Here is a 15,230-nt window from a genome sequence, read left to right as displayed (position 1 = left end):
AGGCCGTCTGTCCGCGCATCCGTCGGTCCTTGGGTCTCCCGCCCCTCGCCGCCGTGGGACTGCAGCCCCCTACGGAGGGCGTCCCCTTCGTCGCCGTCTCGGGTCGGTCCACTGCCCCGATGTCGCCTCCAAGCCCACTGGGAAAGAGAAGGCCCAGAGCTCTGGTGGCTGGCGGGCCAAGGGGGCCTGGGGCGAGAAAGGACAGAACGAACCTAGGGCCAGGGGTATGGGGGGCTCCTGGAGGCCTTCCCGGAGGAAGCCACATCTAAGGTGAACAATAGCGGTGGGGTGTGGAGGGGACGTGGGGCATCTGAGGATTAGCTCCTTCCAGGAACTGGGCAGTTTGTCGGATCAGGGCCTGGGGCAAGGAGGTGGGAGTTTGGGCCAGTTAAGGATTCAGACTCATCCTGTATTGGGCAGCAGGGGTGGGGGGTCCATACCACAGGGGTCCCAGGTGGTTGCCCCGACCCCCATGGGCTCAGAAATGTTCTCAAGCTGGAACCAGGACAACACAGCCAGGAGAGGCCAGGCCTACAACCCAGAACTCTTGCCCGCCACCCCCCCCCCCCAGGAGCAACCCACTTTACACTCCTGGCAGGGGCACAGGCTGCCACCCATAGACATCTAGAGGACATCCTATCAGTGTCCTTGACTGGGGGCGCCTCTGGAGATGGCTGGAGTCACAAGAGAATGATTGGTGGCATCTCAATCTCCCATCCAGGCAGTGGACACTGTGTGTCTCCACTCTCCTGTCTCTAGATTGCCCATGACCACACACCCTGGGCACAAGGCCTCCATCACTCTGGGCTGTTGGCACAGCTCTGCCCTTCCCGTGTACCTGGGAAGCATTCACGAGCGCACAACCTGGTGTCTGGAGGAAGGGGGGCCCGGTCCAGACAGGACCAGACCCAGCCAAATGCAGCCAATGCTGCCTCCCTCCACAGCCCTGCCCACTCCCCCGATCTCCACATCCCAGGAGCCGCTGGGGAGTCAGGAGCAGGTGTTAGGAGACCCCTCGAAGGCCTCAGGATCAGTCCTCTGAGACAAGAGTAAAGGTGTTTGTATCCAAAGCCTCCACAATGAAGCGGGGCTGGTGAACAGGGCGCCTTGGGCCATGTGCTCTGTGTATGTGGCTTCTGGGTAGTCAGGATCCCTAGTGAGCCCTCGGTGGAGAGGCAGCTCCCTGACCAGGCGGCCCTGGTTATAAATGGGCTACCGGCAGTGAGAAGCTGGCACAAAGAGGCTGGTCATCAGGTGACATTTCTAAGGCAAACATAGGCCACCCAGTCATCCCTAGCTTTAGGCCACTCTGCCGCCCCACTGACAGAGGGCAAACTGCCCCAGGCGTTTGGCTCCCCCGGCCCAGCTCACCCACTACTGCCCTTACTGGTGTCCCTGCCCTGGGCTCAGCTGCCTCTGGGGGCGGGTAGGAATGGGCCTCCAGCAGCCATCCTGGAGGCCTTGTGCTAAATGCTGTTAGTCTGGGCTCCTCCCAGCTGCCTTGGGAGGTGGAATTTGGGTACCTGCCTTGCCCAAAGCCGCAGAGACGAGCAGCCAAGCCATGACAGAGGAAGATGTGGATGTCCTGGTGTCCCCCTTCCCTCGGGGAATGCAAGGGCTCAGGCACTGCCATTACCAGTTCCGATTTCAAGGACCACGGTTTGGCCAGCCAGGGCTGGGCTTTCTGTGGACGTCCCCAGCCCGGGCACCACCCGTGGCCTTCAGGTCAGCGTGGGGGCTGGGTGGGGCTGGGGCGGCTGCGGCTTCCTGGGCCGTGTTCCCTCTCCCTGCTTCCAGGCGGGAAATAACCCCGTCAGCTGGGACTGGGGCCTGAAACGGATTCCGAAGCTCTTGGCGGCGTTTCTGTACATCTGCAGATGGGAGATGGAGGGGATCTGGAGCCCCTCCTCTGTGGGCCTCAGGGAGCCCCATGAGGGGCTGGAGCTGCAGGGGCCGGGTTCCATCTCCAGGCTTCCAGGATGAGCCCCCACCACCAGGTGTGCTTGGTGGAGGAATCTTTCTCGGTCACGGGAGGTGAAGGATGGGCCCACGTTGTGGCCTTGGCAGCTTGTCTGCCCCCCTGAGGGTACTGGTCTGGGTGCACACACAGCTTCCCATCTCACACAGGCACGTGCACACAGGCACACCCAGGGCCATAAATGTGCACGTGCACACACACACAGTCGTTCACTGGCACCATTCTCTCTCTCTCTCTCTCTCACACACACACACACACACACACACACACACACACGCTGCCCCTCAGACCCCCATCCCACAAGCCTTCCCAATAACCTGTTGGCCTGAGTGGCTGGGGGTTTCCATGATAGGCACAGGGGCCCTGGCACCAGCTGGGAGACTCCTTCTAGCAAAATCTCTGCCTTTATCCAGAAGGCCAAGGTATCAGAGCTGCTTCCACCAAGAGGTGGAGGGAAGCCAGGGCAGGGCTCCTATATGCTGAGCATGCTCTGGCCCGGCGGGCTCAGCTTTCTCTGCACATCAGCTTCCAGAGTCCTCGAAAGCACCTTCCACCTCCATCTGCAGGAAGGCCGCGGGATGCTCAGGGCTGGTGTCTTGCACAGGCCAGAGAGAGGGCAAGTGGGGGGTTGGTGCCTCCTGGCCAGGACATGGAACCAGGGCCTTGGGAGGGAAGGAGTGTTCCCTCTAGCCAGCAAGTCATCAGGCACACCCGAGATCTGGGGTACACACAGGTATGGGCCCTCACTGGCGGGTGGGGAGGAAGGGGAGGTGGGCCCATGGAAGCCTCTAGCCCCCGCATCTGTGCCCACCAGGAAAGCAGCGCTCCCCTGCCCAAGAAAAACGACCACCCAGGACCAAGGTCCAGCCAAAGAGCAGCTTTATTAGTGATGCTGGGTTCTACACACGCCACAGTGCGCGCGTGTCTTCCCGAGGGACGCCTCGGCGGCAGGGACAACACGGGAGCGCTTACACCGGAGTCATAGAAATAAAGCTTTGGTGTGTAGGTTTTCGGGAGAGGGCACAGGTTAACACTGCAAGACGAACACTTCACACGACACCGGCTCTCAGTGTGGGTTGGGTTTTTGGCCAAGGGGGTGGATTCTACATGACTGGACTCTGGGGCCTCTCCGGGCCTAGCGTGGGGCGGCCCCTAGGGCTGGGGCTCTGGTTGACCCTGCCGTTTTGCCTTCATCTGCAGGTACCGCCCTTTGCCTTCCTCAAAGCGCTTCTTCTCGTCCTCGGTCTCGGGCTGTGGACCACACACGGAAACAGGCACGTTAGCGAGGTCACAGAACCTGACTGTGGGCCCGAAGCCCCCTACCCCCGCCACCCCCCAGGCTCCACTGGCCACCTGGGGCTGTCTGGATGCTGGCCTCAGGACCAACTGGGAAGGAATTCCTAGGGATGCAGCGCCACGGGTGCCCCCACGCCACCCTTCACGGCAGGTGGGATCCCAAGCCCCGCGCCTCTTTGATAATGAACTTCAGCGGGAGGTGAGAGGTGGAAGGAAAGGCCTAAAGCAGGGCCGGGTGTGAGGAAGGAAAGAGGTCCCTGCTGGGGACACAGAGTTCGGTCCACTCCCAGGGAATGCCAGCTGCTCAGTGTCTGCCCCAAAGGGAAGTGGGGACAAGCACTGTGCTGGCTGTGTCACCTTGGGCAGGCCACTTTATTATAGCAGAAGCAATAGTGACTGCTTTGTGGGCAGGGAGCCCTGGACGGCGCTGATGACCAGGAAACCGCTCCTTGGGTCCTGCTCACCCCTTCTCTGTCGCATCCTTCCTCAAAGCAACCTAGAAGCCATGTCCCCATACTCGGCGGCCGGGAGGCGGGGGGACGCAGAGCCTACTGACCAGGGGGAACTGGCCGAAGGCGGGCTTCTGCCTGCCATCCCGGCAGGATTGTGAACCATGCCCCTATCACTTTTAAGAGTGGTCTGGTCTGGGGGCGCCCGGGTGGCTCAGTTGGTTAAGCATCCAACTCTTGGTTTGGGCTCCGGTCACGATCTCAGGGTAGTGAGATCGAGACCCACGCTGGGCTCCGTTCCCCAGCACGGAGTCTGCTCACGGCTTCTCACTCTCCATCTGATCCTCCCCATCCTCCCCCTCTCTCTCAAAATAAAACAAAATTAAATCTATAAAGAGTGGCCTAGCCTGGCCGCTAAGGGGTGTGGCCCAGGCCCAGGTCACTCCCTGAGGCCCCAGCCGGCCCACGCCCACGTTCTCTCTCGCCCGCCCTGCTCAGGAATTCCGGTTTCAAGAGCTGCGCGGATTCCTCTGGGACATTTCCTTGCGATACTTCGAGGGTGTCTGAAAGCCAAAGAAACGGGGCAGTTGCCCTTCATCCACAAAGACACCAAGCCCCGGCGGCTATTTTCAGGCCCAAGTGTTTCACAGGCAAATGGGCTATTGGCAAAAGAGAGAACAATCAGCCGGAGGACGCCATGTCAGTGTCAACCAAACATCTCCTCCCCCTCAGCCTTCTCCGAAACTGTTCGCTAAATGTCACCAGGTGTAAACTGTCAAAACCTTGTGGCTTGGAGCCACAAGGGTATTTAAAGAACTCGGATCATGCTCCTTCTAGTGGTTCTGGTGCCTATTTGAAGAGTCTTCGGAGCACACGTGGCCAACAACGGCTTTCCAAGATGCTTTATTGAGGAAGGCCCTCCTGCTGTTCTGGTTCCATCCCTGGCTGACTTTTTTAAAAATGAAATTTGAGGCCATGCAATTTGACCTGAAACAGCCCAGCGAAACAAAATGTTCTTTCGGTTAGAGCGGGCGGTGCTGAGGGAGAGCGTCCTGGGGGCAGGAGGCCAGGGGCCCGTCCCTGTTGCTGAAGGCACCCCGCAAAGACAAGGCCGCGTTCTGCGGGGCCCAGCTTCTGTGCAACCCAGGCAGAGCTGCTCCCAGCTTCCGTGTGCGTAAATCACCTGGGGGGTCTTAAAATGCAGATCCTGAGGCAGGGGGTGTAGGGCCCAGGGCCTGAGACTCATTCCTAACAAGCGTCAGATGATATGGTGCTGCTGGCCTGGGGGCCGCTCTGAGCAGCCGGGCCCTGCGGCAAACGGGGTCAAGGGCACGAGGCTGGGACAGTCTTTTTTTTTTTCTTTTGCTCCCTCTCCCCTGTGGAACGTGCTTGGCGTGGCTGAGGGGACCTGTGGCTCCCATCCATGTGCAGCCAAAGGCCAGGGCTCAGGAGAGTGGCATGGCTGGCCCTTCTTCAGGGGGAAGGAGGGGCTGCAGCCTGTCTTCCCACCTCCTCACAGAGCGGACCAGCTCATGGGGAATCAACGTGTTTGGGTCCTGGAGCCCAGAGACTGGCTGAGGGTGAGAGCATGGGCTGGACCACCTGCGGAGGGTCCTCCGAGCTCAAAAGGCCCAGCCCCGCCAGCTGCCAGAATTTCCATCCCTGGAGCGGGAGAAAGAACGCAAAAGGCTTGGAAAGAAAATAATTTCTCAAAACAAGAGTGTGAGCCTGGCCTGGGCGAGGCTGCGGGGTGGACTGATGGCCACCCAGGCCGTCTGCAGAGCCCACCAAAGCCAGGGCCCGATGGAAGGGGCCTTTCTGTGTCTCCAGCCCACCAGCGTCTCTGGAAACCGGCAAACATGGGACTCACACGCGCATCTTGGTCCCCAATGCCTGGGTCACCAGCCAAGGGCTCCCAGGGCTCCAAAGAGCAGGGAGGGGTCCAGAGGACAGCAGTATATGGAACTGTCATCAGGGGTACCCTAGAAGATGGGCAGAAATGGCCCACCCAAGGGGCGCCTGAGTGGCTCAGTCGGTTACACATCAGCCTTCAGCCCAGGTCGTGATCCCAGGGTTCTGGGACGGAGCCCCACATCAGGCTCCCCGCTCAGTGGAGAGCCTGCTTCCGCCTACCTGCCTCACCTGCCTCTACTCCTGCTCGCTCTCTCAAATAAAGAAAATAATGTTTAAAAAAAAAAGCTGATCCTGACAGTTCTAGGAGATGCCTAGACTTTGGTCAGCGCCACCCACCCTCTGGAATGGGCTGGCCTGCCTTGGGTCCCCACCTCACTGCGTGCCCTTCCTGGACGGGCCTCTCCATCCTGCCCCTACACCAGCCCAGCCGCCCCTCTGGAGCCAGGGTAGGGGGAGACAAGCCAGGCTGGTTTGAACCGGGCTCCTCTGCTTACCACTGCCTCTCATATATTCTACTCTATAAGAGCCCCAAAGTCCTCTCAGCTGTCCCCAACAAGACAGAGAAAGAAGACCCCCCCAGCCTCAAGTCGGGGCCCATTTATACCAAACACGCAGAGTAAACACGTCCACGGAGACAGCACAGGTTACTGGTGCCAGGAGCTGGGAGCAGGCGGACAACTAAGGGGCGCATGGCTTCTTTTTGGGAGGATGACAATGTTCCACAATGGACCGTGGCGATGGTTGCACAATGGTGTGAACACATGAACCCCCACCAGCTTGGACACTGTGAACGGGAGGGCTCTACAGTCCGTCATTATATCTCAAACCCACCAGAGGTGACATGTCTCCTCACAGTTCACAGAAAGCCAGAAAGAAGGTTCAGCATGGCGGGATGCCTCCCACCCCAGACACGGCAGAGGCAACGCTCCCCAAACCCCACCCAGGACTTTCTCTCCAGCGGCCTCCCGGGTGCCACTCTGGGCCCGGCACAGGGACCCGTCCCCGGAGCTGACGCTCCAGCCGGCAAGACGGAGGACAACAGGCAGATTATGCACAGTGGGAAAGTGACAATGACATGGCCCCAGCACAAGGTCAAACAGAGCCAGGGGGTCTCGCGGGACAGGTGCCAGGGAGGCTCCACAGTGGGGAGAGCAGCGGGTGGGCTCCAAGGGACACAGAGGTCTGCAAGTCACTTGCCACCAGCAACGGCTGCTGTCCTCCCCATCAGGTCAGGCAAGTAGCAGAGCCAGGCCCATTGGGCAGAGCGAGCCGCCACCTCTGTGCAGTATCCCGATCTCCCGGGTCCCTGTGGATACGAGGAGCAGACAGAGCGCCCAGGCCATCTCCAACCCCAGGCCTCAACACAGGGGCTCCAGGAGCCCCCAGGTAACACGCCATTGGGGCGAGCACCAATCTGGATGACCTTCTGAGCCCTTTTCTCTCCGAGCAATGCCGTGTTTACGAACAGGAGCCTGACGCTGGGTCATTGGTCCTGTAGTGGCTGTGAAGACAGTGGGGGCCCCGGCCAGGCCTCTACGGGGCAAGGAGCTGCCCAGAGTCTAGTCCAGCGGAAAGAATAGTCAGCAACAAAGAACGCCGCACCCTCTGCTCCTTGAGAAGCACACTGAGCTGTTCGCAGCTGATGAGATCTGAGCTCTGCTTCCAGCGGCCCAGCGGTGGGGTGGGCAGGGGCGCCCGTGAGCAATACTGGGCCTGTGAGGCTAACTACAAGGGGTTCTTTCTTCTCTCTACTTTTGCATATAGTTGAACTTTTCCATCATTCAAAGGTAAAAAAAAGAAAAACCAACTAGACCCATCAGGGCAGCTGCTGGGACCCCTTCTCCCTTCCCAGGTCACAAAGGGCTTCCAGTCACATGCAGTCAGTTGAGGGGCTAAGTCCAGGGTTGGAGAAGACCTCCTCCCCCCACACCGGGCTCTAATGACCATCTACCACCTTCCTTCCGGCCAGAACACCTGCCGTGTCCTGGGCACACCCACATGGTTGACGAGATCCCCCCAACTGCCCAGGTAAACCTCCTGCAGGGATCAGCCCAGAGCCTCCTGCACCTTCTCCCACGTGGGCTGTGCCCAAGGCATGGACATGGGGTTAGGGACGAGGAAGTTCTCTGGGCAAAGGCTCGCAGGGAGTGGCCTGATGGCGTGCCAGGACCACGTCTGCCCGTTGGAGTCTACACGACAACCCAGGGGGAGCTCTGAAGTCACCAGTTTCCTTCTCCCGATGAGGACATGAGGCGCAGACACAGCTAGGGACTTGCCCAAGTGGCAGCTGGTCCGCAGCACAGCCTCGACTCAGGCCTGGGCGCTGCTGCTGGTCCGACTCATTCCATGCCAATGGGCTCTGGCCGGCAGGCTTAGCAGTGGGCAGAGGGGGTGATGGCGACCCCTGCCGTGTGGCCCTGGTGAACGGGCTGGGCCTGCCCTCCCAGAACAAGCCTGGAGCCCACCTGGACTTGCAACGGCTCAGCCCCTGGGCCCTAGCCCCCGGGAATGAAGGTGTCCCCTCCTGTTGGCACCGGCCTGCCAGGGGCCCAGGGTCAGGGGTGCTCTCCTATCCCAGCCCCTCACTCCGGCCTTGGAGCTATCCGCCTCCCCAAGGAGCTTCTCAAGTCCTAGTGGAGAAGGGCAGATGTGCCTGGCCTCTCCCGTGTAGCTCAGGTGTTAACGATTGGTCGCTCCCGTGAGCGTGACACCGGGGGCTGTTGGAGCCTGGTTTACAGAGACCCCGCCAGCAGCCGGGTGTCCTCCAGGTTCCACAGACTTGAGCAGACATGCCCCCCCCGCCTTCTGTTACATTTCGGGGAAGTCAGCGTTGGGGCCCCATCAGCCCCAGGCTTTCCCCTGATGCATGAGACACGCTCTTGCTAGCCTAGCCCGTCAAGGTCAAGAGAGAGCGGCGGGCAGGAGGGTTCGTCTGCGCAGCACGTCAGAGTCTGGGAGCCAGCGCCGCCGGGTCCTGCTCAGGGCCAGGCCTCAGGTGGCGAGCAAGGCGCCGGCACCAGTCCTAAGGAGGTGCTCCCCCAGCCCCAGGGCGGTGCGCGTGCAGGTCACACCTAGCGGGCCACCCCTCGTCCGACGTGGCTGTGACAGTTCCGTCCAGCATGGCTTTCTGGGGCTCATCCTCCGGTCAGGCCTGAGGCCCGGCCTCCACCAAGTTACCCCCGGACAACTGCAGCCATTTGCCCCACAGTGGCCAACAGGCCACCAGGGGCTCTAGAAGCTTCTCTCACTGGCTCAGTCCATGCGTGAGCTGACGGGGGGCCGAGTTCAAAGTGCAGGTGATTCTGGTCTACGCTGCCAACATAGACACAGTAAGTTCTAGCGCCGCTCGGCAGAGGGAGAAGCCACGCCCAGTGCCAACGTTTGTTCGTTCGAGATTCCACAGCTAGCTCCGCTGACAAGAGCTCACACCGCCTCATGCCGGACATGGAGGCAGCCGGCCAGCCGCGGGAGGACAAGGCCCTTGCAAGGCCTCCGACGAAGGAGCCAGCCGAGGGCTCATTTTTCTGGTCTCGGGATGACGGCTCATGCTGAATGTTCTGGGCTCCATGAGCCCCACCCGGCCCAGGAACGGGGTTTGGTTGACACCGGGGCCATTGAGCACCCACCCCCTGGAGACAGCAGCAGGCAAGGCAGCGTCTCGGCCTCCGTGGGCACAGTCCCTGCCCTGCGGGCTGCAGGACACTGTGAGTTCCGACCGACCCACGGCCCTCCCCGCCAAGTGACTAAGCGGGGCCACCCCTTCCCTGCCGGGTGTGAAGCTGACGGAGCCAGACAGATGGCTGCCTGCACACGGTCCCCACCCACGGCCCAGCTGCTGCCTCCCCGCCTCCCGTCTCCCTCCACCCGGCTAAGTAAATAAATACAGAAGTTGTTGGCTGTGGCTGTTTTTAATGGAGGGCTGAGGGCGCTGGGGGAAGGAAAAAGCTCCTCCACGGGAAATCACATATGCTTTCGGGTGCCCGGGGCTGTTGGCAGGGCAGGGGGCTCTGGACCACAGGCCAGTGTCTTCTGATGGCCTGAGCGCTCGCTCGCACCCTCTGTGGGGCGGGGGTGGGGACATGGACCCTGGCGCACCGCTTCCCGCGGGCACGAGGAAGGGACGCGGAGGGGCGGCACGGAACCCAGGCTCTGGGCTTCAGCCATGTGGCCTCAGGGCTGGCCCCCCTTCCCAGGGCAAGGCGTTTTCTGATGTGCACAGCCGTCAGGCCACGTGTGCACGCGTGTGCGCCCAGGACACGTTCATGCTACACACGGCCTCAGAGACAGACTCCGGTCTGCCCACCGCCGTGCGGCCCAGGGAGGAGGGCTTCCCCGGGGGTCCCTGTCAGGGAGCTGGGTCTCTGCCACCTCACCCCCAGCCACAGAGACCCGGGGGTCAGAAGCGCCCCGCCCCCTCTGCTCTGGCGGCCGCAGGGACCTCGCATGGGCGGCCCCTCCCTCCCTCCTCCGGCTCCCCCTGCCAGCTGCTGTCTCCCGGGCTCCCTGCCCCTGGAGGGAAGCCCGTGGCTCGCAGAGCCCACAGTACAGACAAGATGTTTCCCAGTTTGCATTTTCTGTGCTGCGAGAACACACATTTGGAACTTGGCGCAGAGGCGAGTGACTAAGTCCCACCCTCCGCAGAATCAATAGCTTGCCCTTTTTGTGATTAACGAAGGCTGGTGCGAAGAGGGTTTCCCGTCGTGACAGAACAGCTTCCTGCGGGCTGCAGGGACACAGACATTCTTAATTAGGAAACAGCGTGCGCCCTCTCCAGTCTTCATAACGTGAGACAGGAGGGGCCTTGGGACAAGTGTGCCGGCAATTAGGATGTCTTCTGATGACTGGGGCCATTCCCTGCGGCCTGGCAGGGACAAGCTTGGCATCCAGGAGCCCTAGTCTGGCAAGCAGCTGTGTCCCCAGAGCGGGGCTCCACCGGTGACCGCGACCTCGGTGGGTGGGGCCGGGCACCTGGGAAGCCTCTCACCAACCTGCCCGAGGCACACACCAGGGGGCTCATGGCGGCGGCTCCAACAGTGAGATCGCTGTGGAACTGATCTGCTGTGTGGCCGTGGACGCCCCTAGGAGAGGCTGGCAGGAGGCTGAGGGGGTGGCAGGGAGCGTGGGGGGCTGGGGAAAGGCAGCGCAGGGTGATGGTCTCCGGTAGAGAAGGTGAAACAGGACTCAGCCCTGCTGGGTGGCCCTCTCAGCAGCTTCTCCCAAGGAGTCGGGGGTGAGGGTGGGTCACAGCACGTGCTCCTGGGAGCACTCCGCCACCCCCCGTACAGGGACAAAGATCGTAACCGCCACATGCTGAGGGCGGGCCCGGCCAGGACCTGCCCTCACTTCCGGCCAGGACCTGCCCTCACTTGAGCCCCCCACCCTGTGTGGGGGCGCACTGTGCGTCGAGTCCGTCTTTCCTGTCCTGGGTCTGAAGCCGCACTGTGCCTGGGACACAGCGAGGACCCAGGGGACATTTGCTGAATGAACAGATGATCAAACCAACGGAAAATCAAACCAAAAAAGCAAATAACAAATTGGTGTGGTCTTTGTGCTAAAGCTTCAAAACCAGTAGTTTTGCTCAATGGACACACGGTTAGGCATCTCCTGTCCCCAGCGAGTCCAGAGCTCAGCCCATTCGAGGTCTCCCCAGGGGCCTGCTGCAGTGACACAGGCATGGCTGGGAGCGGCCCACACACCGAGGCAGGGATAAAGCCCCAGAAGAAGCACTTCCTGTCCTGCTGGCAGAGCTGACACGCTCCCGTCTGTGTCCACATGCGCGTGCGTGTGTGTGCGGGGAGGCTCTTCCGCCTCCTTCTGGTCACTGTGGGGGTTCCCGGGGCTTGTTTCTTCCCTGCACTTTTGACTACACTTTGAGTACCGTGTCCCTGGATTCAAAGGGTCTTTGCCACGGGACTTTGCAGAGAAAGCACGGTGCCACTGAGCAACGGTGTTTTCGTCCGTGTTCAGGGTAGGCAGCGCCGCCTTCTGCCCCAGCACAGCCCGGGCAGGAGGGTGCCCGGCTGCGAGCCCCGGGCTGGGTCCCCACAACCTGCACAGGCCTCTCCCCTTATGACCGTGCAGGGTGACCACCGCAGAACCGGGGCGCCCTGACCAGCTGGGATCCCCCTTTCCGCTGCACCTTCTGCAAGTCTCAGCCACGGGCCCCCCTCCTGCAGCCGCCTTCCAGATACCACGCAGGGTCAGGCCTAGCAGGGCCCTCGGAACGCCTGCTGCTGGGTTGTCCCGCTTTACAGAAATTAGAATGGCAAGGGCGCCGTTTTCAGGATTTGAAAACGCGGCCATGAAGCAACCAGACAGGTTGTTCATGAGTAGAACCCGCCACCATTTTAACAGGAAAATGTGTATCGTTGGTGCCATGGGCCTTCCCCCTTATGGACGTGAACTGGGTGGGGTCTCCAGAGCACGGGCTGTACCAGCGAGAAAGGCCGTTACCCAGTGGTCAGGGACACAGCCGAGTGTCCAGGGACACGTGCAGGCAGGGGCTGCACCCCGTCACCCACCTCCCTTGGGGCACCCACACCCCCGATTCTCACCAGACACTAAAGTTCCCAGCACGAACCACTCAGCTGAGAGGAGCATTTTCCATCACGAGACAGACTTTCTGTGAAGCACCCAGAACCGAGGGAGAGAACGGAACACTGGGTCAAGAAGCTTCACGAACAGTCTCATCCTGGACTCACGCCTGTGCAGGACGGCAAGGAGGGGCGGCAGGGAGCACGGCTCCTGTCGGTCGTGCGGCTTCTCACACCCTTCCAGAAACGGCATCAACCGTGTTGCACCACAGCGCATCTGAGTTTCTCAAGTTAGGAAATCATTCTGGCCCGCTGACACATCTCCCCATGCTGGGGACCCCGGCCACGACAAGCCCTGCGTAGGGACGCGCTGTCTTACAAGCTGGGGGCGTAGCTCCTCTTGCCACGGTGGCTGTGCAGAGCAGGCCTGGCCACGGTCAGCAGAGTGGCAGTCTCCTTGGTGACTGAGGAACGGGGCCATCTGGAGGACCCTAGCCTCTGCCTTGCCACATGTCTGGGCTCAGGCATGGGTCCAGAGAAGCGGGGGGCTGGTGGCTGGTGAGAGGCCTGGGATGGCTCCAGTGGGGAAACTGAGGCTCAGGGTCCCACACTTGGTCCCCTGGACCAGAGTTAGCCATCTGGTTGCCTGTCTGCGGGATGGGAACCCTCTCCCTTGCTTCCCCAGGCCAGATCCAATAGCACAGGGGAAGTAGGTCAGCATTCCATGGACACCCCAGCTCCTTAGGACCAGACTGTGGTCACTATGCGTACCTGGGACACCCACCCCACCTGCCCCTTCCCAGGTGACAGGGAATGGCCATGCATGTGCACGGGGCTAGGCGGGCACCCCCGGGCATCTCGAGCGGGTGCTCAGTAAGCGTGAAAATAACGTGCCTTCCACACACGCGTTCTCACGGTGCTCCGTGTGGCGCTCACGGGCTGGGGTGGGCCTCGCGCGAGAAGGACAGAAGACAGAGGACAGCCCTGATTTCCTCGCCACCTCCCATTTTAACCTAGAAAATACTTCCAGACCATTTCATTGGCTGAAACGGAGGCCTCCGGGTCCAGGCCCTGGTCTAGCCAGAGGTGGGTGTCTATAAGCACTGGCCAAAACACTCTGTGACCAAGACCCTCCATGATGGGGCAGGCTCACTGTGGTTTGGGTTTCCTGGGAGCGGAGCATTCCTGTTTCGGCGACACTACCCCCGCTGCTGCCCCCACGTGGACCTCAGTTCACAGGGGCAAACATTCCTTTTCCAAAAGATCCACAAAGTAATGAAGGGCTTAAACCCTGTACTGCCTACAAGCCTGGGACGGGCTCCAGGCTTGCCCCTCAGCCCAAGGGGCCCTGTGTGGACCCACATCGCCCTCACAGGGGCCAGGACCCCCGCACTGCTGGTGCCTCCGTCCTCACACATCCCCCAGGTGGCCCTCCGGGGCGGCGGCACCCAGGACTCAGCCAGGGCATGGGAGGCAGGTGGGCGCCCAGAACAGTGCCGACTCCGTCTTTAACACACACAATGTGGTCCTCACGCCCCTGGACATGAAAAGGGGCTAGAAAAAGTCACCCACAGGGCGTTCCAGGACCAACCTGAGACCCTGGAGGTGTCCACCCTGTCTCTGCACTGGCCCTCTTTTGAGCCGTGCTCAGCGAAATCCGGGGCGTGTTTCTACCCCCCAGGTCAGAGGTCATGGCCGCAGAGAGGCCTTCAGAGAGGGGCAGGGCAGCAGGGGGGCCTGGGCCTGCTGTCTGGACCAGTAGCCTGGCTCCACGCTCCGCACTTGCTTCTTCACTGATTAGCCTGGAAAGTGCCAGCAGCTGCTGGCCTCGGCACAGCCTCCCCAACATAAAATATTCATCAAGAAAAACTCCAAACAGCAACGCTGCCTTCCGTGTCAGCCAGGCCCTGGGGATGGAAGCTAAAAATAGGCAGGAGGTAGAAGAATTGCTGACAACGGGGAGCTGGGAGGGGAGGAGGGCCGAGCGCCCCCCACGGGCACAGGCACGCTGGCGGTGGCGAGCCCGAGTGTGCTTGGGGGGGACAGATGGTGTCCAACGGGCAGTCCTCAAGGGAGTATATGCACAGGATGAGCCAAAAACCTCTCTGGGGAGCTGCCCACTCTCCCTGCCAGAGGCTGGGCCCCAGGCCACCTCCATGAAGAATCAAAGACCATCTTTAATTAGCAAGCCGGAACAGCCCGGATCAGCGTGCAGCCGGCCGCCATGTCAGGAAGACATGGCCGTCGCTAAGGGCCGGCCCCTCAAACCTAGGGATTCAGCCACTGTCCCCTTCACTCAGGCAGGTATCTTGCCCCACCTGCCCAGGCACCAGCACCCCTTCCTCTGGGCTGGCCCTCCACCTGTGGCCCACATCACAGGTTTCTAGAAAGGGGGCAGGCACATAGACTGGCCCAGACCCAGGACTGCTTTCCGCCTCTGTGAAGGTCATGGGTACCCCCACTAAGGGCTCCTGGCCCGCAGGCACTGTCCACAGGAGGCCGGATCCCTGGCTCTTGGCTGCAGCACTGGCCTCGCCAGCAGGCTGAGTTCCGGGGTGCATGCTGGCCGTGGGCAGCCCACAGCAGCTTCTGGGCTCCTGGACGGGCGAGCCTACAGCTCAGCTACGGACAGCAGTTTGGACCTGGCCAGAAAACCCTGTCAGTTCACAGTTACTCAGAATGAGCCTTTGTGAAATGAAGATGGTCTGACTCCTCGGCTGCGCTTGCTCTTGTACCCACGTGGGGAGCCCTGCAGGCTGCTGGCCCCCTCAGCTGACAGCAGAGGAAAGGCCCCTGTGGTCAGGAGGCTGGGTCCCGGGGCTGGGCCTGGCCAGGATCAGCGGGGTGGCCTCTGGTGTGTTCCTGCCCCCTCCGCTCCCCGTTCCGGTGACCAGCTCCAGCCCCAGACCCCCGAGTCCCTGGTTCCTCTGACCCAGATGGTCTCTGGGAAACGGCTCCCCTGTCCCCAACACCAGGCCCCGCTCGAACCAGTGGTCTGTGCGGTCCTCCTCGGAAGGAGCCTCCTTAGGCAGCAACAACTCTCCCAGGGGAGGCCGACCC

The 15,230-nt window shown here is 61.4% G+C and overlaps 1 protein-coding gene across 3 annotated transcripts in view; it reads right to left on the bottom strand.

Annotated features, from left to right (window-relative positions):
- Window positions 1–2,835: 2,835 nt before the first annotated feature.
- ACOT7 (acyl-CoA thioesterase 7) overlaps window positions 2,836–15,230 on the bottom strand; it is a 95,104-nt gene continuing 82,709 nt past the window's right edge. For all 3 annotated transcript variants that reach the window (XM_032301489.1, XM_032301488.1, XM_032301491.1), the window contains exon 9: window positions 2,836–3,229. In XM_032301489.1, the coding sequence (XP_032157380.1) occupies window positions 3,131–3,229 (99 nt within the window). In that variant the 3' untranslated portion in view covers window positions 2,836–3,130. The remainder of the gene's footprint in view (window positions 3,230–15,230) is intronic.

This window comes from Mustela erminea, chromosome 10 (genome assembly GCF_009829155.1).
Source record: "Mustela erminea isolate mMusErm1 chromosome 10, mMusErm1.Pri, whole genome shotgun sequence".
Lineage (NCBI taxonomy): Eukaryota > Metazoa > Chordata > Mammalia > Carnivora > Mustelidae > Mustela > Mustela erminea.
This window is presented reverse-complemented; position numbering and strand designations above follow the sequence as displayed.